We start from the raw sequence: 24,567 nt of genomic DNA, 5'->3' as shown, positions 1-24,567 counted from the left end.
TTGAAGCATTTATTTTCATATTTCGCGGTAAATTAAAAACTTTTACTTTGACGTTTGTCGGAAAAAAAATCTTAACCCGGAAGTATTCCTTATTGTTGATCGCTTGCTGTTGGTACGCTGATGCTAGCAAGCGGTCTGTATTACTGGCCAGGTATAATTGGCAGTGTTTGATTTTATCAGTTAATGTAGCAAATATTTCTGAAAGGACCGGCACATTATTTCAGTTACGTCCGCAAGCAAGTTTATGATGAAAAGAAAATCATCAGAAAAGTCTGGCCATGTAGTTGCATGGATTAACAAAGCAGAATGGGACCAGATCCTTGAATATCTGTACTCAAAAGACAGTGCTTTACAGAAATTTGCACTGCACAGAATATCTGCGTGGAAGGGCAGGTAAGAAACATATAAACCCAATAAGCAAACAGATAGCTAGGTACATCTTGATCGACTTCGTGTTGCTAGTCTAACCAGTAGCTTTTCGAATCAATTTGGCTACCCAGAAAGCATGCTCTTTTTGCTGTGCTAGTTTGCTACCCAAGGCTGTTGCTAGCTAGCAGGCATGTTCAACAGCGCGTTGCTAGCTAAAGTGAACTGGTTAACTGATGCCAACCAGATGTGATATTGTTACCCTTCTAGCTAGTCAACTGGCTCTCTAGTTTAATTTTACAGCTGGATAGTAAGCTAGCTATGAAAAAGAAAATGTCAAGAAATGTCCCTTCTGTGTCAATGTAGTAGCGAAGTTAACTTGATGGCTACTGTTTCCTGCTCGCCAGCTAGCTAAATAGATAATGTTAGCTTGAGTTTCTTGCTATGACAGTGAGGTGAATCTTGGCGTTAGTAAACAAGTATTCCCAACTCAAAACGTTGAAATTATTTAACTGGCGAGAAAGTGTTGGGAGTCCAATCAGTTGGCTATGAAACGGAGAGATTTTTCAAGGGGCTAGCAACCTGTTCAGCTAATGCAACAACATCACAGCAATATAACATCAAGATAATGATGGCGACAATGAGGAATTCCATCGATGTCGTTCAAATTACCTCCACACAAGCGCGCACCTTCGGATCAGCACAATTTCACTGAATATGGTATTCTCTAAAAGACATATCGGTATCTCATACAAATTATGCATATTAAAAAAAAGTTACATAACACAGTTTGGCCCACATTACAGCACAAACTGAGCGAGCGCTGATCCAAATCAGTGCTCCACATTATTTCAAACATGCTTTTATGTCTAAACTTGAAGAGAATGCGATAGAGATGTGTGGTCGAGGCAGGTAGCAGTTAGGAAGACATTGGCTAACTGCTACCTGCCTACCTGATATACAGTTGGTGCATATGTAAATAGTTAATTACTAGTATAGTCACACACGAGTTAAAGATTTAGGCTAAATAATCTTTTAGAAACATTGTATCATACCACATTGGTTAGCTAGAGTGTGTGGTAGGTCATTTGTAGTGGTTGTATAGCTAACACAGGATACAGCTGAGAACAATCAACATCGAATACCTGATATACCTGCATCTGGCGCAAAGTAGCCAAATAATCAGTGTTGGTTATTATGACATCTACATTGTGATCTTGCAAGCATCTATTAGAAATACCATCCAGTGCATATCTTAAATCAGAATTTATTTATTTATTTATTTATTTATTCAGAATTGAGATAATATCTCCAGACTATTATTAGGGTTGTGGTCATCAAATACCTACTTACTTCTGTAGGCACAATTTTAATGTGTTCTTGTCATTAGCTACAGTGAACAGGAGTGGCTGTAGTTGAACATGAATACAAACCTATGGTGAACAATGTAAATAGGGTTACTGGAGGATTTATGGTGTAGGCTTAATGCAGCAGCAAAACTGATGTGTAGAAGAAGAAGATGGGGAGAAAACTGCAAGTTGTGCCATTAATTGTGGTTGAACAGTGAAGGTTTGAAGGAAGTCAGGCCATAGGATTATCATGGATATTTCTGTAGGAAATCCTCTAAATGGCCTAACTTAATTCAGTACCAAGAATTAGGTGGTGTGCCCCACAAACTCATCACCTGGTATATGTTGTACATGCCATCTCAGTGTAGTACATTAGGTGGACTGCTTAACTGGTGGAACTTTTTCTGCAGACTGCCTAACATCTGCCACAAATTGTGGAGAATGACTGATGAATGAATGAATGAATAAACAAACATATTTATTTACATATTCCAAAGTAGTGGCAAACTGTACTCAAAATTATAAATGTTATTGAATAATTTACTTCAAAAGTGGCTGTATAATCATCCCTGCATTGATCCCATCCTTTCCCAGTTTCTATTGTAATGGGACGAATGCTACTGCTTTTGAAATGATGTAAGCAAGGGGATGTCTGTCTTCATGCTGGAGGGTGTAAGTTTCATATTGGGTTCCATACTGAGCCAATGTCATTGCTCAGTCTTCCCATCCTGTTAAGTTCACTTGCCCTGAAAGTCACATCGGGCAGTCAGCGACCACAATTGAAGTTTTTTGAATGAATAAAACATTTTTTTTGTTTGTTTTTATCTATCTTGCAAGCTAAATTGTTATTCATTTAAATTTATGATTAACTGCTTAGTTTATTTCTGCTGTGTAGTGCATAATGATTTCACATAATGATAGGTAACATGTTTCCTATGTTCTTGTTTGTTCTACCACCCATGTGGAAGACTTGATTTTTAAGGGTGAATACATACAATGTATATCTATTTTCTCTGTTGTAAGTGGGCTGCCACTCTGCATCTGAGATCAGAAAAAGTTACAGCTGAGTGTTGGAGCCAAGCTTCAGAGAGTAAAAATGAATGATGGCCAAAATGATTAAAAACAAAAAAAAACCCGTTTTTCTTTTTTACGGGTAGTTAATTTCAGAAAGTCTGACAACTATACACAAATATATTAATTAAATCTGATTTTTTAATAGGAATTGGTATTTGCTGGTGTCCCACTTGGAACACCTTTAAGAACCACCAGTGGTCAGCAGGCCACATTTTGAGAACCACTTCTCTTGTAGCAGAAGTCTAAAATACATATTTTGCTTGGAGCCTGGTCAAAATAATTGCTGTAATAGCAAGTTAGTTAGCAGAGTCAAGTTTTGAAAAGTCAGAAAGAAGTCAGTAAGAATCCATGAGGGGAACATTCCTCAGATCGGTTTTTATTATTAAAAATGGTTTGAGTGCTTTTTAGTTCATAGTCATCATATTGTCTATTGTCATCTTGTAATCATATTTTTGCCCTTATATTTATCTTGATTTTTTTGTGACACCATTGCTTTCTTTAAATGTGACCCTTTTCTTTCTCTAGGTTTGGAAATAGTACTCCAGTGGCAGTGGAAAGCACTGCAGATTTGGTGCGATGTCAAGTGCTTGATAGTTCAGGACACCTGGAGACAGATGATCTGGTCCTACTCTATGGAACAGCACTTGTAAGGTAGGACTCAGTCATCTCATATCATTATTGCTGTAACTGTAGTCTCTATAGCTAGTAGCATGCATTCAATTAATACATAGATTGTTGTTTCTTATTTTTACATTATCATGGGGATGGATTTTTTGGGTTTATTGTCAGAGCACTAAGTTTTGCCAGAGAGCTCTCATCTGGATGTGTTGACCTTCTGTCTCTACTTTAGGTTTGTTAATTTAATCACTGAACGTAAACAGAAGAGAGTTGCCACTCCTTTGAGACGGTTAGCCAATAAGGTATGTCCCAAAAACACCAAAGCACCATGGTATGATTAACATTAACTCCTTTTGTGTATCTGTATTATAATACAATTAGAATATCACATATGTGGCCTGATAGCATAAAATGTAAGCTAGAGTTGTTGTAGGTCACACAGGTGTGAAAAGTTGTAAAAGTGTAACAGTGACTGTGTCTTGTCTCATATTTCCCCAGATGAACATTCCTGAATGGATTGTGAACCTGAGGCATGACATAACTCACCGAAGACTCCCCACACTAAAATGGTGCCGCAAAGGTGAATAGGAACAGCTCTTTTCTTTTAAAATACCTCCTCTGTGTGAAAGTTATATATCTGTAGCTTTTGGTCCCAAATGCCTTACTGCGAGCTTATCATTACAAAAATATTGTAAGCCTTGGGATATGAATCTTCAGTCCGTGGTTTATAAAACAGTTGCACAACCACTGCACCACACTGCTGCCCTACTTCACATTGCTTCCCTTTCCAGGTAAGTAATTAAGGGATGGAGTGGATAAGTGGTTGAACAAGAACTCTGTGTCTGTGTCAGATCCAGCCTATTGCATTGGTCAGTAATATTTGTTCACATTTTGCAGGATGTCAGTTTGTGCTGGAGTGGCTGCAGCAAGAATACTGGTCCAGGCAGCTGGGCAGCCAACTCGCTGAAGACTGGGATTCGCAGTCAGAGGAGGATGAGGAGGAAGAAGGGGAGGAGCTTGGACAGGAAGATGAGTTAACAGTGAGACAAAGAAACAGGGAAGCCCACAGTAAGCTTCTTTAAATAATCAATACCCAACAGTGTACAAAATTCCCAAATTATACCCAATTTATCTAACTTTATCTGTAAATGAACAATAAAATCCTTTTTTATTAACAGATGACTGGAGAATATGTGTGGTATACAGTTGGTGAAAATCTGTGTTTAAATGTAAGGGCTGTAATTTGAAGTACAACATTGTCATGTCATGCACTGTTGCAGGGATATGTAAACCAGTCTGTGTTCAAGACTGAATAGTTTGCATTTATTCTTTTTCAGAAAAAGCAAGAGAACTACTTATTTCCTATGAGAAAGAACAGTTTCAGGTAATTAAAGCCTTGTCCAGTAACCATTTTCTTTCAAAACTTTGTTCCATTTTCTCTTACTTATTGTTTTGATTAATAACAGTTCCTTATGAAAATACATAAATCCAACACCAGGTGTCATAATAGCATCACACATATCCAAGGTTAGTTACAACAGTATGAAACTGATTGCTAAGTGAACTTGTATGCTATAGCAAGTCACTGTAAAAAATGTCCTCTTAGAAGTTATTTGTGGTATAATTTATGTCTGCAAGAAATACATATTGGTCATCTGTACATGGCAGCTTTAACTTGAAAACTGCATACAAAGCGGTGGCTTGTTGGGCATTATACAGCAATTATTGCTATTTCATATTTTGTTTAATGTTTGAGGTTGAGATCAACTCCTGATGAATGCTGTCTTGGGAAAATCTCCCCACAAATCCCCTGACCCATTCAACCCATCTCAGTTTCCCCTTGGGGGGGCGCCACAGTGTCATTTATCAGTGATCCTCTGCGGTCTGACTGTGCTGCGTGAGATGGCTGGCCACTAAGTAATACCTTGTAACCATACACTCAATTTCATCTGAAATGTCAGCCTAAAAAGACACTCTCTTCTGTGTTACTGATCCTGTTTCTTAAATGATTTTCTGGAGCAGCTCTCTTAGACAGGAAGTGAACACCTCACCCCAGCCAGTGCTTTTTAGGCCTTAGAATTATACACATTCTCATGTACCATATATTGCAATTCTAGCATCTTATGGATAAATGTTTCTAATTTTGATGATTATGTACCTAATTTAATGATTATGATACTTACTTAATGAGATCCGAGGGGAAAGAAGTCAATGTGCTAGATATGAAGAGGAAACACCTGCAGGTATATATGGGGTTATTTTATAGGAATTGGCAAAAATCTGTATGGCAGTCCATTGTAGACATTCATAAGCTTTCTATGACCTTTCTACAGCCAGTTAGGCAGAGCTGCCATCTTTCCAATGACAGCTCAATTAGAGCCCCTGTCACACTGAGCTTTTAAAGGTGTTTAATTAGAGTCATTTAGCCTGGCGTAACCCTCTAATAGAAGCGTCCTTTTCGGCTGGGTACGATATTTATAACTCCAAGTTGTCTTGTTATCCCAGCCTTCCTCATGACGCCATTGAGCTGTGTGGGTGACGGAGAGTGGGCGTCATGTGTGAGAGAGACGGGGAGATTTCTCATCTGAGGCTGTCCTGGTTTTTTTTTTTCCTGCAGTGAGGCAGACCAGCAGTGGGAATGTATATCCAGTAACACTGTGCTTTTTTAGTTCATCTGCTGAGCATCTGTGCCAGCCCCCCTGTGCACACAGCATTACAATATTACTTGCCACAATTGCTTGCTTTGCTTAATAGTATTTTGGACTGTAAGCCATTATGTTCTCAAATCCTGACTTGTCATTATATTAGAATGTCTCATCTATGAACTTCAGTAGTGGTTAATACAGTATGTATTTACTTAGTCATATACTTATTTTTGGCCACATCATTTAGGAGGATCCATATTACAAGCAGGGAAGGTCTGTAGACATTTGTTGAGACACAGACACAGTTAGCCCAAAATGAGGTTTTAGGAGTAACCTTTCTTCACAAGCTAGCAGTGGTATTATTGCAGTTTCACATATTTTTGAGTGCTGTAATTAAGCAATCTTTCTGGGAAAATTTGGGTGACGCATATTTAGTTCTCTTTCTCATATGTTTGCAGTAGTCATTTACCTTTGTGGCCTCTTGTTTATTTCTGTAACCATAGAGACAAATGGCATTCAGATATTTTCCATATCAATGGTGAAACAGGTCAGTGATGTACAGTGGCACATTACTCTCACACAGAAGCAATTCAAACACAGGAAGTGAAATGTTCTCTTTCTTTTATAATGAAACTGAAACTTGGTTGTATCTGAGTACCACAGGGATATAAAAGTTAAACTGCAGTTTGTTTCAGTTGTTTCTGGAGCTTTGAATCCATTGCTGTTGTCCGCCAAAATTGTATTTGCAATATTGAAGTTAAAATAGAAGATAAAAAAAAAAACAATTTACAGGAAACAGGAAGTTATCCAGTGGATGATTTTATCGTACATAATGTGCTGTTTCCACTGACTGTGAATAGTCCTTCAACCTCCTCTTCTGCACTCTGTTTGAACTTTATGTTCTCATTAGGAAAGTCTGCTCTACTGCTGATTATATCAGCTCCCCATTCTCTTTTTCTTATACTGTCCAATATTCCTGACCTGACACTGTATCCTGAAGTGAACAAATAGGCATTTTCAAATTAGATTTGGTTGTAAATTTACAGATTAGCTTAATGTTTACATTTATTGTTCAGGTCATTAAAAAGTTTTTAAAAAAAAAAGACTCCTTACCTCATGCATGGTCTTGATGCTTCCTTTTTAACCTTGAAAAATACAGTTTTCCAGATATTTGAAATAATTGGAGCGGGCCAGGGCCAGTGGACATGTGCTATCAGCTGCTCCTGCTTACCGGCAACCATTTTAATTGTCATGGCTTTGACATAAGCCTTAATATTTCAATTCATCAGACATCAGAAACTTAATCAACAGTGTAATTCCTGCTATTTGCAAAAGCAGAATGAACAGTTTTAAATTGTTAAGGAAATGCAGTTGTTGCTGTTTTTTTCTTGGGTGTTCTGCCCTGCTGCAGGTCTTTGATGGACTTCATAAAGAGAACAGAGCTGGGAAGCCATGGCCCAGTCCTTCCTCAGACCTGGGATGGATCCTAATTCAAATCAAAGATTTTGCAGTGGAATCCAGGTTAGCGTCTGCCCGCATGATACACAAATATGCTCAACTCATCTCTCAACATAGATACTTTAAGGGACAATATAGTCTGTTATGCTGTCTGTTTATTATAATAATCGTTTATTGTCTGTTTACTTCTTCAGGTGGTCTCCACTTTTATGACACAGTGCATTCGTAGAAACCCCTGTCGTGAATCAGATAGTCCAGAACCGAATCCTATTTATGCATTATTGCACTTCATAAGCAAGCTTCACATTTCCTGCTCAAGTAGAATTATTGAAATAGAATTACTGAAATATAATAGGTTAGATTTAAATAACAATATATTTTTCAAGTACTTTGACATTTGAATGCACTTGCACATGAAGTACAGTATAAATGTCCAGTATTATGACATGCATAACGTTGTGGTTCAGGAGTGATATGACACAGGGCACTGCAAGATGGAAGACATGTCCTTTGGACAGATGTTTATTATTTTCAATGTAAGCGATACAGCACACACCCAAAGGATAAATAAATCACATGATACTCTCTCTCACAAGTTTAAAGAAGGAAAACAAAAACAACAACAAATATGATGGACAGCATAATGAAGAAACAAAGACTGCAGCTTGGAAACAAAAAAAAATTGTTGCCTTATCAGACTTTTTTTGTTATGTTTTCCCTGCCTCATTTTTCCCTCAGTCTCGTTCTCACTCCCCAGTTACTTTTGCTTGTAAATCAGGATTTTGTGTTGTAAACCAATAGTGGCCTTTATGTAAGTATGATAAACCATATCTTTTTAAATGAGGAATATCTGTATACATGCAATTTCACTTTTTCCCCCCTCTTTATGGAATTTTATGTAGAACACTGTTACAAGCTGTATTATCTCAGCTCCTTTCCTAAAATCAGTCTCTATTAATATTCTGTAAAATGTTGATGATTATGAAATTGTTAGAACTACTACAAGGGTGTGTTCAACATAAATAACTAATTTAAAAACAGTACTGTAGCAAACATCAGTTTTCCTATTATTAAACACTATTAATTTGCTGTTAATGTTCTCCATGTCACCCTAACATGACTCTAAAAAATAATTTGTGTGAATGTGGGTGTTTATATTTTATAACGTATATATACGTTCTTTGAAGTTTTAAGTTTCTCTTGGCATTTAATCAGATTTATTAAAAATGCTTATCATACAATTTGTACATAATACATACATAAAGTTCAGTTTTCAGAAGCTGCAAAATATTGAGTGTTTACAATTTGTATTACACTTTGACATTTGTACGAAATGTGTACTTTAGGTATCAGTTAATGCGTGGCCACATTAATAGGTTGTTTTTTGGAGTCTGATTGGTTAATCGAAGTAGAGATGCAAAATGAGCTTGTATGCTCACTGTGGTGTGATTTGCTCCTGTGTTACTGGTGCTCGCTCCAGATCAGTCCCCAGCACACATCCACCCACATGCCACAGCCCCAGAGCCACAATTCACTCACTTTGGGGAATCCCAGTATGGCTACCACCCACATACATACTCTGTACGCTCACACATACGCACTCACACCAACTGTAACCTTCAGTGATGATTCTGAGAGGGCTGGCCGTAAGACTGCAATGGAACAGAGCTATATATGCTCGTGCTTACTGTAGCTGTAGGAGGCAAGATGAATCTTGATCTTTTAAAGCTGGAAACACTGTAGTCATTCTTTCTGCAGAATGAGAACTGTCGTGGAAGAGAACAGGAGTTTTTCTTTGTCAATTCTGTAACTGTAAAGTCATTTCTGTGCTTTGCGGGTTGGCTGTAAGCGTGTGTGTGTGTGTGTGTGTGTGTGTGTGTGTGAAAGTGTGAGCATGTGTTTGTATTTGCTGCTACCTGTCAGAAAGGCAAAGTGGGTTTTCACAGTTTTTGAGGCCCTTTTCACACAACTTGTAATATTTTTGGAGAGACCATAAAATGAACAAACACAAAAGGAGTTTGAAATGTCAAGTCAGCTCATGCAAGTATTTTCTGTTTATGTGAAGACCAAACCTTTCATTCACCAAGATAGTTAATGATTTCAAACCACCCAGATAGAAGCACTTGGAAGAGATGTTGGACTTGCTTATCATTAATGAAACTGAAGTCTTCCCATTGCCAAAAGAGCTTTCTCTCTCCCTCTCTGTTTCTTTCTTACTCTCGCCAGAACAACTGCTGTTCTCTAGAAATCCTGTGTAGACCTCAAACACAGGGAATGTCTTATGTGTGGGTGTTGCCTCAGACCTCGGCTTTTGAAAAAGTCGCCGCCCACCTCCTGTGTCTCTGAGGTAGTGTGTATAGAGGAGATGGGCAGGATGGCCTCATGCCGAGAGTTCTCTGAGACTACAGTGATGAAATGGAGCAGGTCTTTCCATATATAAAAGTCTGATATTGGAGTTATCAAGTTCTTTCTGTTCACCGCATTAGTTAAAAACAGACGGACTGCACCCCATCTTAATTACACCCCTCTTATTACCACACAACGTCACTGGCCCCTTCAGTGTAAGTTGCATTTGTGTTATTTGCTTCACCCTGTAAGGAGAGAGCTTAGGAATGAGATGGCCAATAACATGTGACAGTGCTGTTATTTACTGATTTGTACCCTGTTTTTCCCTTAGCACTGTTCTGGTGGACATGATGCTCTCAGATGGATTCTTGGTCCCCACTGCAGAGCAGCTGGAGTCCCTGGACATCGACCTCACAAGTAAGATTCTTTATACTAACACCGGTGTCAACGCCGAGACCCAGTGGTGTTGAAGTGTGACCTGTGAACTAGAAAAGTGTTGAAAAGTGAGCTACGTGGTGGGTTGTGGTGGTTTTCCAGGTGACTGTGACCCCATGAACCCCTGCATCCCCCGGCTCTTCCTTCGCTTCTGGCTGCCACTCCTGAAGCTGCTCAACTCCCTGGATTTCATCCATCTCTTCCTGGAGAGGCTGTTCCTGGAACTCCAGCTCTCGGAGGAGGACTCCCAGCACAGGACTTGCTACCTTGCTGGCTGGATCTCTGAGATCTTCGCTTGCAACCGTCACAGTATGACGTGCATCTGTGATTTATGTCGTGTAGCTAGGAGATACTGTGTGCTTTTGATGCCTTGACCGTCCAATGCTTTGTTATTGTTATTTTAACACATGCTTTGTCAGTGAACAATGACATTTTACAGATTATTTGCCGAGTGCTTATTTTGTTCGCATCTACTTACTACAGTAAAGAATACAAATCATTTTGGAAATAGTAATGAAGTACATGTTTATTAACTGATTAATTTGTCCCTTTATGTCCATAGAGAACACAAACCCAAATGAGTCTAAAGCACAGAAAAAGGGAAGGCTCAAAGATATGATTTTTACAAAGCCCATACCGCTGCAGTGGCAAAAGCTTTTAACATGCTGCCTGGATGCGCCTTGCATTGCCACACCACACCTTCTCCAACAGTAAGTGCTCTTATCCATTTGTAATCCCTGTGCATGCTATAGTGGCTAATTCTCCTCCGACAGCACTCAAGGTTTTTAGTCTTTAGGGGATTGTAAGAAATATTTAAGTGCATGTATGTCATAGAAACTTAATGCCCTTAGTTGCGTTTTCCCCACCACACCCCAGTGTTGTAATCAAGCAGAATGCAGACGGTGGTCATCAGTACTGTTGAGACGGAGTTGTTTATTCAGCCTGAGCTGTGAGCCCATGGGGAATGAGGAGGAGGCTGCAGACCTTTCCTGAGTTCACACAGAGCAGTGAGTCATGGAGGGGACTCTGCAAGATTTCTACATTTTGCTGTTTTGTCCTGATGTGCGGAACCGTGCAGAACACTGTGGGGCTGACTGGAAATGCCATTCAGATACACTGGATGACAGACTTAAACATAAACTAATTGCCTGTATATTCCACCCCCCAGTACATTACAGTGTATGATGATGGGGGGAGCACACTGCTGGCCTTGACTGGTAGTAGACATGTGTTTAGTTTGTGCAAACCCTGATGAACTTAAGAGATGAGCTGATGAATATCTGTCGGCGGATGTTGCGGTTATTGCATGTCAAAGCATGTCATGGTGCCACTCTTGCCAAGTACCAGGCCTACATTGCCAGAAGAGTGCAATCAAGATTAGGGATGCACGATATTGGATTTTGCCGATATTCGATATGCCGATGTTTTCAAACTCATTTTGGCCGATGTTGATACCAATATAGTGTAGATATATACAGTATGTAGATGCCGCATAATTTAAAAAAGGTCTCACTCCCCTCTGGAAGTAGAGGGAAGCTTAGCAGCACAAAACTAGCATCCTCACAGGATGAGAAACCTAGCTAGGGGTCGGACGAAACCATTAGGCCCTCCGTTCAAGTCCCAAAGCATGAGTTCAGCGATCTCAGGCTGTCTTATTTCCCATCACATTCTCTCCTTATGGAGCCACGATATCTATTTTGAATGAGCAGAGACACAATAAAGTTACAGAAAACGTTGTTCGCTGTCCAGTGTTGTTGTGTAAGTGTACAAACACAAAAATTACGCCCTCTGTTTGGTTTCAATGCAGGAGCTCGGCAGTCACGGGTTGTCTTGTTTTATTTCCCATTTGCTGTCTCTGCTTCCGGAGTTGCATTATTTAAATTTTTCTTTCACAATTTTCCTTCAGAAGCAGAGAAAAGCTTAGCAGCACACAGCTAGCATCCTCCGAGGGTGAGAAACTTAGCTAGTGGGTCGGTCGAAACCATTACGACCTCTGTTGAAATCCCAAAGCATAAGCTCGCCGATCGCAGGCTACTTACTGAGCTGTGATATTAAACAATGGTCTCACACCCCTTCGGAAGCAAATAGAAGCTTAGCAGCACACAGCTAGCATCCTCCCTGGATGAGAAACCTAGCTAGGGGGTCGGTCGAAACCAGTAGGCCCTCCATTCGAGTCCCAAAGCACGAGCTGATCGCGGGCTGTCTTGTTTCATTTCAAATCACATTCTCTCCTTACGGAGCCGCATTATTTAAAAATGGTATCGCGCCACTCCAGAAGTAGAGAAAAGCTTAGCAGCACACAGCTAGCATCCTCCCAAAGTGAGAAACTTAGCTATATATTTTACCCTCCTCGCATCACTGGTGCTTTATTTGCAAATAGCAATTTTGTTATCTGTTTCAAATACTTTGAAATACTTCCATACAGCTGACATGTTGAAGCTTGTTGCTGGCGCTCATAATAAACATTTAGCGTCATCGCGTGCGCATAGTTGACGCGTCACCTTATCAGCCAGGCACAATGGCAGAAATTTTCATATCTGCCGATGCCGATAATTAATTTCTAGTCTTTTAAAAGTTTTTATCGGCCAATACTGATGTCGTGCCGATATCATTGTGCATCCCTAATCAAGATGTATCAGGCCCAGTTCTCATTGTGATCAAAGCTTTAGATATGTTTTCTTTGCTATTTCCAAAAAGATTTTCCCCCCTCTTCAGTGGATCAAGGCACTCAGATTAGTGCAGATTAGCGGTTTGCCAGGATTTAAACATAAGTGTCTTGTGGGGGGGCCTGTATGCCTTTTGGGAATCTAAGGGACTTGATTTTGCCCCTGCAGGATTCTGGAGGGTATGGAGCATCCCTTGCCCCTGGACACCCAGCAGAAGCTGCTCCAGCTTTGCTGCATCTACACCCAGGGCGGCGACCCCGGCTGCTCGCCCGACGCGGTCCGAAGGGACCAGCCCGTCTACACCCTGGAGAGCCTGCGCAAAAGGATACGAAGGGAGTCCGAGCGCAGCTCCAGTGCCCCGCCTCCCAGCGCGGCGCCCCGCCCGCACAAAAGCCTTCCCCTCCTCCAAATGGCAGAGGCCACGGAGGACCTGCAGGAGCAGCTGAGTCCCGACGTCCTGGCAGAGAGGGTGGCCTCGCTCCGGGGATCACCCTGGCAAGTGTGCACAGGTAAATCGAACATCTCCCATTACATTACACTACATTATTGCCATTTAGCAGACGCTCTATCCAGAGCAACTTGCATAGGTTACAATTTTTTTATATATGTTACCCATTTATACAGCTGGATATTTATTGAGGCAGTTCTGGGATAAGTACCTTGCTCAAGGGTGCAACCGCAGTGACCCAGTGGAGAATCGAACCGACAACCTTTTGGTTACAAGTCCTACTCCTTACCACTATGCTACACTGCCGCCCAGAGGAAATGGACGCTCTGCGGTCCATGGGCTTATGTCACCGATTCTCCAGTCTGAGAGTTTCTCACCATGGTGATAACGGCTGGTGTTCCTGGGGTGCTTTTAACAGATAGCGTGAAGTGGAAGGACTACCCCCTGGGGAAAGTGCCAGGACAGTCGGAGGACCCCTCGTGCCTGATGGTGGACAGTTACTCCTCCATGTCAGTGCTCGACCAGCATGTTGAGGTCGACAAGTCCGGTCAGCACAGTGCGCACATTTGGTAAGCACCTCATGCAAACGCTGAGCTTGGCACTTAGGATGGCATTCATTTTAGTGGGAATGACAAAAAAATCGTTGTTCAATAAGGAAACACCATTTGCAGAGCAGGGAACACACCAGCACATAAAAAAAAAACAATGGAAGAAAGTACAATTTGATAAACTGCTTTCATATGAAAACATTTTTTAAAAAATCATTTTAGAATTATATTGTCAGTCTCTTTAATAGCAAAGCAAAGCACTCTTCATTATTACAATGTGTTACTGTTTTATAAATATTTGGTTATAGTATATCTGCTATTTTGAACCTTAGTAAGTGCATTTTCCTGGGGAATTTACTACAGCAAAATGTATAATACTTCCTTATGTTTTACCTAAATCTGCCATTTTTCTTGAGCTGTTATAAGTACATTTGAGTGCTATTTGTTACATTTGTTTCATTCTTTTGCCAGCTCCAAATGTACAAAAAATAGATCGCTTAATGTGATCACACAATTCGCACACTACATGCTTATTTGTCAAAGTTGTTTCAAATCAGTCTTAAAAGATTAAAAATGTCATAATATAAAATATTGAATACTATTGCATTGAATTGAGCGATGTGAGGTGATCTTTGCTTTAGAGCAAAGTCAAGCTCTCTGGTCAGGCAGTGTTTGTAAAGTGTCCCCTTTAATGTAAACCGCTGACATTGCATTTGAAACATGAATTGAGAACTGATACGTACAATCACTCCTTTTGCCCCAATAAGTCTATTTGCAAAGACTGAGATGGAGCAAGGTGAGCGAATGTTTACTCATGAATTTTGTACTGAAATAAAACAAGTACAGGTTTCGCTCCACAAAATGCAGGGCAAAAAAAGAAGTTCTAGTGTTACATATGTGGGGAAAGGGGAACAGTGTCTTCACAGTTGCTCAATACAATTGTCCTCTAATTAACATGGGAGAACATGTTTTTCAGAATACTTCCTCTTTCATTGTGTGGCCATTTTCTTGTCAGCCTGTCCTATGACAACTTGGCAAACAAACAGTTATAAGTCAGACGGAGGCTGGAGTACTGTTCACCTTTGCTCTCAGTTTGGTCTGCCATCAGTAACCAGAGACTGGGATTCAATTCTTCATTGAATTTGTGGAATAGCCAGCATGAATTTCATGCCTTGTAACAAGGGTTTGGAAATACTTTACATGGTTTAGTTTGGTAAACCCTTCATCCCAGAAGTGTCAGATTTTTAAACATGATTAACCCTGTGTAGAGAAAAAAGCAATACATTAAAGTGATGAATCTAAATAACAGACACACCATCTGCAAATGTGCTTTTATATCATGTTCATGTCTTTGGAAGCAATTCATTATTTATTATGGGAAGGAAACAGCTGATTTTTGGCTATGAGATGGCTATGCATGCTCCTGCATCTTAAAAGCAGGAATACAGTAAGAATACAGCTATCAGAACACTTTATCAAAAATGAACATGTAGAAAAATAAAATGAAGAATTCAGATCTTCATATTTGTATATACTATCAAATGTTTCTTCAAACTTGTCGAACAGTAAAATGGCATATTTGTAAAGTGATGTATCATTGCTACACAGCATCTGTGTGCTGTCTAGCTTTATTTTGAGATACATTGCATTCTGTGCTCCATCAGTGATTGACTACATTGAGCTCTTTTCCAATGAGGCAGGTACAGCATCCATTGTCTGTAATATAAAAGTGAAACAGCTTCTGGGTAGGCTAGCTAAAGATTCAGCTTCAGACAGTTGAAGATTCACATCATAAACTAGAGTTCATATAGTGCTCTCCACATGTTGCAGAGATATTGTAATACTGAATAATTAATAAAAGTGTAAGAGAAATCAGTATTATAACCTGTGTTTCATAAAGGCAAAGGATATAACATTTCATTAGATTTGTCAGTGAGAATATACAGAAATAACTGTAGAACTGGAACTGTAAATGGAGATCACCCAAATAGCACCAACACTAGCCTAGTACGCTATTGTTTATTAGCACTTTACTGTCAAGCACCAGGTCGATTGTAATGCTCAGTCTTATCTGGTGACTTGGCCTGAATTTCTTGCTGTTCTGTGCACTTTATAGGGGAATATGCAGCAGCTTTGCTGTGGTAGAGGTTTTGTGGAATACTATTGTAGCACGTTTTGTATTCAGTATTATTCCAGCATATTGAAGCAGTGCTCAGAGCTGTCATCTACATGTGGACCACAGAAACAGTGCTAACAGACAGTTGACTATAACCTCACTCAACTGTGTCTGTGCATAGCTCATGCGTTTGTAACCAGAGGGCCTTGTAAAGATCTTATGATGAGAAATCCCCACTCCTGGAGACTGCCTCGTGTCTCTGTCTGATGAAACCTGATTCACAGCCGTGGTTTTTAGAGGAGGCACGGAGGCTGTCTCCCTCGTTCTTTTGTCAGTGAGATGAAGCAGCATTCGGCCCGTGGGAGTAGCCCAGCCCGCTCTGTCAGGCTGTAGCTCACTCTGTGCTGGAATCCCCAGTGCCAGGCGACTCACAGTCACGCACCAATCAGCAGGTCTCTCTGCGGTCCTCATCCTCCGCACCAGAAACCAGTGAGAGTGCAGCAGGCCTTTCGTGTTTCCACACTTGCGAGTGTTCTGGCGAGGGGCAAAAGGGAAGTTGAACTCAAAGCGTGAGTTGCAGCTGCTTCCTGTGAAAATCACCAAGTGAGAAATGCGTCTTCTCCCCATCTGTGGTGAGCTGACCCAGTGGGCCTCTCCGTCTGAGGATTTCAGGAGTCTGGCTTCAGAGCTGGATCTGTAGATGCTGGCTTTCCCTGGCTCTTCATAGCAACAGGTGTTGCGTCAGCTAAACCTCTTGGGTGGAAATGTGAGAGTAAGGTTCTTAAAAGCAACCCCATCTGACAAGTCACTTATTCTGTCCAAGTTCATGCAGCCTGTTGGAATACCCCTAGGAAGTGAGGCTGGTTGGACTGGAAATTTAAGAAGCTCATGTCATTGTTCCCATTGACCTCATTGTTCAAAAATGAACCATGGGAATAAATCTGTTTTTCTGGCTTGCCTACATTGTCCATACTATGTAGTTCATTTTAGTGGACAGTACATTATAATAGATTGTACAAAAAAAAAATGTTTAGACAGAAATCGAAAGTATGCCAGACCTCTCAATGGTGTTAATATTTTTGGGTTTATATCATCATATCCTTTTCTTTCAACAACTGCAAGGATGTGGGTGAACCTCTGTTTCTTGATTTCTTGCGAACAGGTTCATTTGTTAGTAGGACAGAGCGTATCGATGACAGATGACCTACATTTTCAGACTGTCTGCTCTGTCGACTCTGTGGCACAAGTAGAAACTCTTTTTTTGTGCCCTTTATAGACTGTTGGGATATCATTTGTGTTCACTGTATTCTTCTGAAAGTACACGTTTATCTGTGACTGAAACCTGGGACTTTGGGAAAGGCGCTTTCCACATTTCTCAACCAAGTCCCGATCATGCTGTTTATTTCTTCACATTCAGTCCCTTTGTCATTTAGTCTAATCTAAAGTAACAGCGAATGATGCCTTTAATTGTTTTATCGTCTGGTCCTCACCCCCTCTTAAATGAAAAAGTAATCAAGTTTGTTGGAGTTAACTCGATTTACCTGTGCTGGGGTGAGATTCTGCTTGAAGTTATTTCCCATTGCAGAGGTTTGGGCTTTCCCCTGTCTTGATACAGTCATCACCGCATTCCTACGCCAGAGATGGCTGATCTAATTATTGAACATAGCCACTCTGTATTTCTCAGGTCAGTTTTTCTAGTCTCCATGCAAATCCAATTCTGCCTAAGGAACGGCAAGGTAATAACATGTCCATGTTTGTAGGTACAGGTGTAATTTTGGTGGATTCCCAAAGAGGTTAAAAAAGCCCTCACACAGCTTATCAGTCGGAAATCCTGACAGGAGGGAAGGCATGAGCAGTTACTTCTGTCTCTATGGGAACTGTGTGTATCACAAAGGGCTGAAATGACAGAGAAGTTAAACTCACAGAAATGTCATGTTCCTTTTTTATAGTGAAAAGATTTCTGCAGTCTGTCATGCATAGCTCACATTTTAATAGACTACACTGAGAAGAAATGCAGCAGTCAGGAATTTCAGACACATTAACTTTGTGGACAGGCAGACGTTTGGATAAGACAGGCTACTTTTTCATACAAGGTTTAAGGAAAAAAATGATGGTAGATTCAATCAGATTTTAATCAGTGATTACCTGCCATTTTGATATTTGTGTATTTGTTTTATTTTCCAATGGACTCTTAAAGTAGGATATCTGACAAAAATAAAATGGATGAATAAAGTATGATATCACAGTATGCAATGCATTATTGGGAGTTGCTGGGGTAACCTGGTTGAAATGAGGTGAGGTTGGGCAGAAAACTGTATTAAATGAAGTTCTGCCCAGGAATGACATCTGATTTTAGATTTCATGGAGGTCAGCTAGGAGGCTGTGATACTTCAAGACTGAGGACACCACACCATTGAGAACGCATTACATATTAAAGAAGATTTATATATAAAAAAATTCTCTCTCTGAAATTAAATGTATAGTATTTGGTAGTATTAATAGTAACATTACTACAATGTAGTTGTAATATCGTTTGGTTAGTATTAGTAGTATTATTTATTATTTTCCAATGATATCTTCCAAAGGGAGATTGTCTTGATTTATTTGGAGAAAATTCATATTGGTTATTAACACAATAGTAAATGTGGTTAAATTTAAAAATTTGACAGGAAAGTATCAGTATTATTTAAAGAGCTCTGCCTTCAGAAAATAATGACAGGTAACACGAGACTATAGTCCTTATGTTGGCTGACACTTCATTCCACCATTAGGGAGCCAGTGAATAAAAATATTTAAAAAAGGAGAAATTGAAGAGATTGCATGGCAGTAAATGCTGGCCTCAGTTAATGAGAGAATGTAGGAATAAATGACAGACTGTAGACAGAGGAGCAGAAAGGGTGATGGACCCAAAATCAACAGCAGATTTTGAAGCAGCAACAGGGCACCAGTGAAGGGTACTATAAATCTAACGTAGCACAAGAGAGACAAGATGCTTGATAGACAAGAATCAAACCTAGTTGGAGTTGTGCATGTTTCTGAGACCAGGAAGAGAATAGAGGATGGTTGTGAGCTACAGTTGCAAATGCAGCAGATGTATAAAGATCAGTGATCAGAGATGCAACATAAGCAAAGAGAGTGCTGTCACTACAGTTGAGTATGCGCTCTGACTGCCATACCAATGAGCCTGGCTCTTTGGCGTTGTGGTCAAGCTGCAGGTTTGGCACCCTGTAGACCCGGGTTCAAGGCCAGGTGGGGTGACTGCTCTTGCCCTTCGCTACAGAGAGTGAAATACAGATAGAAAAACAATTTCTGCTGAGCGAGAGTAAAGTCACTGAAGCTTGAGAGGAAAAAATGAGAAAGGCAAAGACCTTGTTGGTAAAGTAGAGCTCCTTCAAAAGTTTGGAAAGAAAGTGAGAGAAAGATTAGTCTTTATTTAATAGTTGTTGATCTTCATGCACTCAGTATTACCTGTATTTGGGTGGGGGGTAAATTACGGCACATTGGAGGAAATAATGAGCATGGGATCTCTGAAATCACTTGAAATAGGTTGCAACATTGTGAGAGTAGGTGCCAGGTGTATGAGGCAATAAAGGTAACAGTGGACAAGCCATTTGTGTCAAGTGAATTTGTTACGTGAGAATTAGCAGACCTGCAAGTTGTTTGTAATTTTAGCAGCGAAATGAGGCAAAGTCCTTCTTGGAGACCATTAACAAAATACAGAACATGCTGCCATAAGAAATATGCATATAAGAATTCAGCTGCATTGAGCAATTAAAAACACTGGGACAGAATCATTCATCTCACACTAAATTTGCATAGCAGACACTCTTATCAAGAGGAACTTGCATATCATGCATTTTTTTTTTTAATTCAAGTCATTAACGTGTCAGATTAGTATTTTATATTTAAGTTTAAATTAGTGAGGGACATTGAGTGGACTATGGCAGCTCACAGTGCCAGAAATTAGCATGATGACAGTCAAATAATTAACATGAGTCATGTTATTTTTATTTAATTTTATTTTCTTTTATTTAATAAATGTCGAAAAATAATTTCAATACTTTCAATACCAGGTTTCAGATGTTTTGAACTTAGCTTTGGACATAATGTTGTTGCTGAGAAAACATTGTTAAAATATAAACATCAATTTCACCTTTATTTTGAACTAGAATTTTAAGAATTAACCACTAAGAAGAATAAAATCTTCCTGGATAGATGCGTTTCTTATATGCATTGTGCCTTGCATTATGGAGTGAATCTTCAATACATTTTGAATGTAAACTAGCTTCAGAAACACTTGATGCACATATTAATTGCCACACATTTAAGTTGCAGCCCAAGTGCAAGTAGAGTCTAATGTACACTGACTTTTCTTACATTATTTTATGTATTAATTACACCTGGAATATTACCTGGCATATACACTTTGTCAGGGTCTTACAATGTATGAGATTGTTACAAAAATACCATATAAAATAAAATCTAGTCCAGCAATTACACGAATAAAAAAAATCACAGATAGCTAATTTTGTCATAGTTTATTAAACCGTTCATATTCTTAACCGTTTTCTTTTTTCGTTTCAACTTACTAACGGTTTATGTCCTCCCCACAGTGTCTCTGGACCACACCGACCTGGTTCTGATGGCCCACTCTGGACACACAGTGACCTCAGCAAACTGAAATCTGGTCTACAGCTGTTTTAAACATAAGTGTTGTTACATAGGTGGAAATATGCTTTAATTTTTTCAGGTATTAATTATTTACTTTTCTGATTGTCTCCCCATTTACAGACCTCTGAACATAGAACCCTAAAATGTGTACCTTTGTTTTTCGTCTACAATAGTATTCTTTTTTGTTACTGTTAAGCAAGAGGGCCGGGCTAAAATACAGTTGTGTATCTGTTGTAGAAATCATGAACATGGGTACTGATTAAAATGCAAATAACACTTCTCATAAATTTCACTTGTTAAAAGGGCTTTTTTATCAGTCTAATGTGGTGAGGAAGATGTCTTTTTTTTTTTTTTTACTTTAATTTTTGTCTGTTCACAATGTTTAATTCATGACTGAATGAGGAATTTACACCCAACACTTCAAAATCACACATGTACTCAGTTGAAAGTAAGAGCCATATACAGTTGAGCTGTTTATCCCTGCTGTTGTAGAGGTGTAATAAACTCCATTTTTCACTACCTGAGTTTTACTGATTTTTAACATATAAGTAGCAGTGTCATTTTTCTTTGTCAGTTGCCTGTTTGGCCACCTTGGAAAAGAATGTACACAGTGGAGAAAATTTGAAAATACATGATTTAACATTGCCAAGTGTGCACTTTAATTAAAATAGGAAAAAACACTTAATATAGACACAAAGAGAAAATTACCATTAACAATAAAGCCACATCATACAAATTTATGTGAATTCAGAAAAAAAGTTATAGAAGTAGCATATAAAGGTCATTAGTCAAGGGGTTCCAATGTTTTATTATTTCTCTCTGCCTTTAAAACTAAGTGCAATTAGTGATTAAATATTAATATAATGTATACTCTGATTGCATGTAAAAATAATCCAGTATCAAACCGATGTCGCTAAAATTGTAATTCCAACTATCTGAATACAAAAGATACAGGCTAAACAAATTTAAGGGTGAAATTAAACCATTTGATATTTTGCTAAGCTTGACAGTATGTTTCAAAAAACCTACATCTGGGAAAATCAGTCTGAATTCTAATGGAAAATAAATGTTCTTGTCCAAACAGACAAGGTGAAGTAAAATCAAAGTAAGTTTTCACATAATACACCTCAGTTTATTTGAGGATTAACTTCGGTGAGATATGTGCTGATGGTTACAAGAAATTGTAAGGTTGTGCATTCTCTAAGTTCTCATTTAGTGCATTTCTACTTCCAGGATTCATGTCAAATGTGAGTGTGCCATCATGCAATTTAAAGTTGCCACCTAATCCGAAATGGCATCCTACTACTAAAACTAAACCTCCAAGTGTTGAAACCCTCTGGTTGTCCAAAAAATTCTCATGGAAAATTTTGTAATGAGGAAAAAAAACTCCAGAGTATATGATCACAAAATTCATTTGTACCTATTTCTACATTGTAAGAGATGGGTTTTTTGGCCCTAAAGTCCAGTTCTGTGTGAGAGCGTTTATCTGACACACTTGTGAAAACCGAGTGGACAACCGTGCGATACTAGATTTGGTAATGGCAGAGATTATGCCCATAATGGTGCTGTCTAACTCTGCCAACATCAGGCTGGCACAGATGGTGCCCTTATCGTTCCCTAGCAGCATCTGAGGTGGTGCCCCATGTACCCTGTGATAAGAGAACCCAGCAGGATTTAGAAGGGAGAACTGCTCCAGGAGATATACCTTTACTAATGTGTTCCTGGCTCACAAGGGCAACATCACACCATTTCCCATACATTATAATTACTATACAAACATCACATTTTGGCTTTATTTAAAGAAACAGACACAATTTGTCATTGAGACTTACATTTTGTTTGAGTCAACCGACCCAAAGAGTTTTAAGGGTTTTTTTGGTCGTTAATATGCTCATTTTTGTAGTTTAAAACAATTTAAAAGCAATGTGTTTCATTCAACAAAGAATAAAACAAACTACTGCGAATCATAACAACACAAGACTAAAATAGTCAACTCACTCTTAACCCTTAACACAAGCATAACCACAACACAAGACAATTAAACACAATTTCATGACATGTAAGAGATCTGCACTGATTCACAAATCTGACTTTGAAAGCGCAAATTTTCATTTAAATCAGCAAACATCAACATCAACAACAAAGTCAGTGAAGTTTAATTTGCCACAAATCTTGTATTACCTGAGAACTGCTATACTGTATGTACGAAAGTACACATACTTTAAGTATTGATTATCCATTGGGAGTGAGCTGGTATATTAAATACACTGACGGGTGCAGACTGCAGATTTTAAATAAAAAATATATGTACAATTTCAGATTATTGTCAGTCACCTTAACTTGGTTAAAAGGCTCCAAAAATACATTAGCAATCAGGACATACCCTTAGTAGTTAATCAACTGCACTGAAGTAAAATTTTATAATTCAAGATAGAGATCATTTCAATAATATCACAAAAGATGTGCTCAAATGTGGGTCCTTCGTCAGTCATACAACTGATATAAAGACCTTCAGCTACAATTCATACACCAAATCTCATCTGAAACATCCTCTGGAAACAATTCAAACCAGTAAGCTTTAAAATATATCACTATATTTAAGGCAAGAATATGCCAGAGGAGGGTGGCAGATCACATTAAGAAAAAACTTCCAATTGATACTTTGTTCCCAAAGACAGAGTGCGGTAACCCAAGCCCATTCTTACTGGCCGCCAAATAAACTGCATTTAGCCTGCTTAGCTACTGATATGAGAGGCAGGGGTGGGAGCACGTGTGGGAAAGAAAGATGGTTTCAAGGCATACTTTCATTTGCGTGGTGACGAGTGGCAGGAATACACATTTTATACTGCTGCTTGGCTTACCGCACCAACATCAAAAGGAAATGTGTATAGCACAGCAACACACTTTAAAAGCACTGTTTGCAGTTTGTTTGAGTTGTAATTTTCAGTAAATACACAGAGGGGAACACAATAATGCTTACAGCTGTGCACAAGAGATTCGTGCACTTTTCATGTAGCACGACAAAGAGTCCCTGTCTATAACTACTGTGCCCAGTTAGAAATGGTACATACCCATGGGCTACTCCCAGTGACACACAGTGTCACAAACATTATGGCATTTTTCTTTTAAATAAAACTATTCTATAGATGATTCTGTACAATTCATATATTTTTACAATCAAGAAATAGATACAATTTGTATCAACAAACAAAGGTCATTTCTAGACATTTGAGGCTTTGCTGTTTGCTGCGTTTAAAAAAAGCAGAGGTGGTTGAAGCTGGGACTGGAAACAAACCAGAATATTTCCTGGTTTGATCCCAGCTAGAAGGCTAACTTCTAATTCATGAATCGTGCAAAATAAGCCACATACCTCAACAAACTTTTACAAAGCAAATGAACATGTAAAAATTCAATTTACAACTGCACAAAATATGCAAACATATGTACATGTATTTGGAGACAAAATGTTCTGAATAACCTTCCCGAACAGGTCTAACTCGCCCTTATTGGATACAAGTTGCAATTAATTTCCTGATGCACTGTCTAAACTTAACAGGCTCATTAAAGGAATGGCAAAATCCATGATACACATGCAAATGACCTAACAGACTGTGACACATGTAAACATTGGTTGCAGGGACCACTCATCAATAAGGAGACCACACACTATGTTCCTTTTTGGCAAAGGAGATTCAGTCACTGTATAACTGTGGAACTGTGGAAGTTCAAAAATACAGGGAGAGAATTTTCAATCTACTATATAGAATGTCTGCCATCTTGGGTGATACCGTTTCAAACTTTTCACATCGTGGTGTTACTACAGGGCA

At 39.1% G+C, this 24,567-nt stretch overlaps 1 protein-coding gene across 1 annotated transcript; it reads left to right on the top strand.

Moving 5' to 3' along the window:
* The first annotated feature begins 111 nt into the window (after positions 1–111).
* las1l (LAS1 like ribosome biogenesis factor) lies at positions 112–21,276 on the top strand. The gene is made up of 13 exons (XM_036522995.1): positions 112–393; positions 3,315–3,440; positions 3,640–3,709; positions 3,906–3,987; positions 4,305–4,475; positions 4,745–4,791; positions 7,464–7,573; positions 10,188–10,273; positions 10,394–10,600; positions 10,854–11,001; positions 13,126–13,466; positions 13,824–13,974; positions 20,683–21,276. The coding sequence occupies exons 1-13, from the start codon at positions 245–247 to the stop codon at positions 20,771–20,773; spliced, it is 1,779 nt and encodes a 592-aa protein (XP_036378888.1). The 5' UTR covers positions 112–244; the 3' UTR covers positions 20,774–21,276.
* Positions 21,277–24,567: the final 3,291 nt, after the last annotated feature.

Source organism: Megalops cyprinoides, chromosome 3 (genome assembly GCF_013368585.1).
Source record: "Megalops cyprinoides isolate fMegCyp1 chromosome 3, fMegCyp1.pri, whole genome shotgun sequence".
Lineage (NCBI taxonomy): Eukaryota > Metazoa > Chordata > Actinopteri > Elopiformes > Megalopidae > Megalops > Megalops cyprinoides.
This window is presented reverse-complemented; position numbering and strand designations above follow the sequence as displayed.

Bases quoted from the DNA above. Each gene is read 5' to 3' on its own strand.
- las1l (XM_036522995.1), top strand. From the start codon at position 245: ATGATGAAAAGAAAATCATCAGAAAAGTCTGGCCATGTAGTTGCATGG. The intron at 3,441-3,639 runs GTAGGACTCAGT...TCTCTACTTTAG, and splicing joins TATGGAACAGCACTTGTAAG to GTTTGTTAATTTAATCACTG. The intron at 10,274-10,393 runs GTAAGATTCTTT...GTGGTTTTCCAG, and splicing joins CCTGGACATCGACCTCACAA to GTGACTGTGACCCCATGAAC.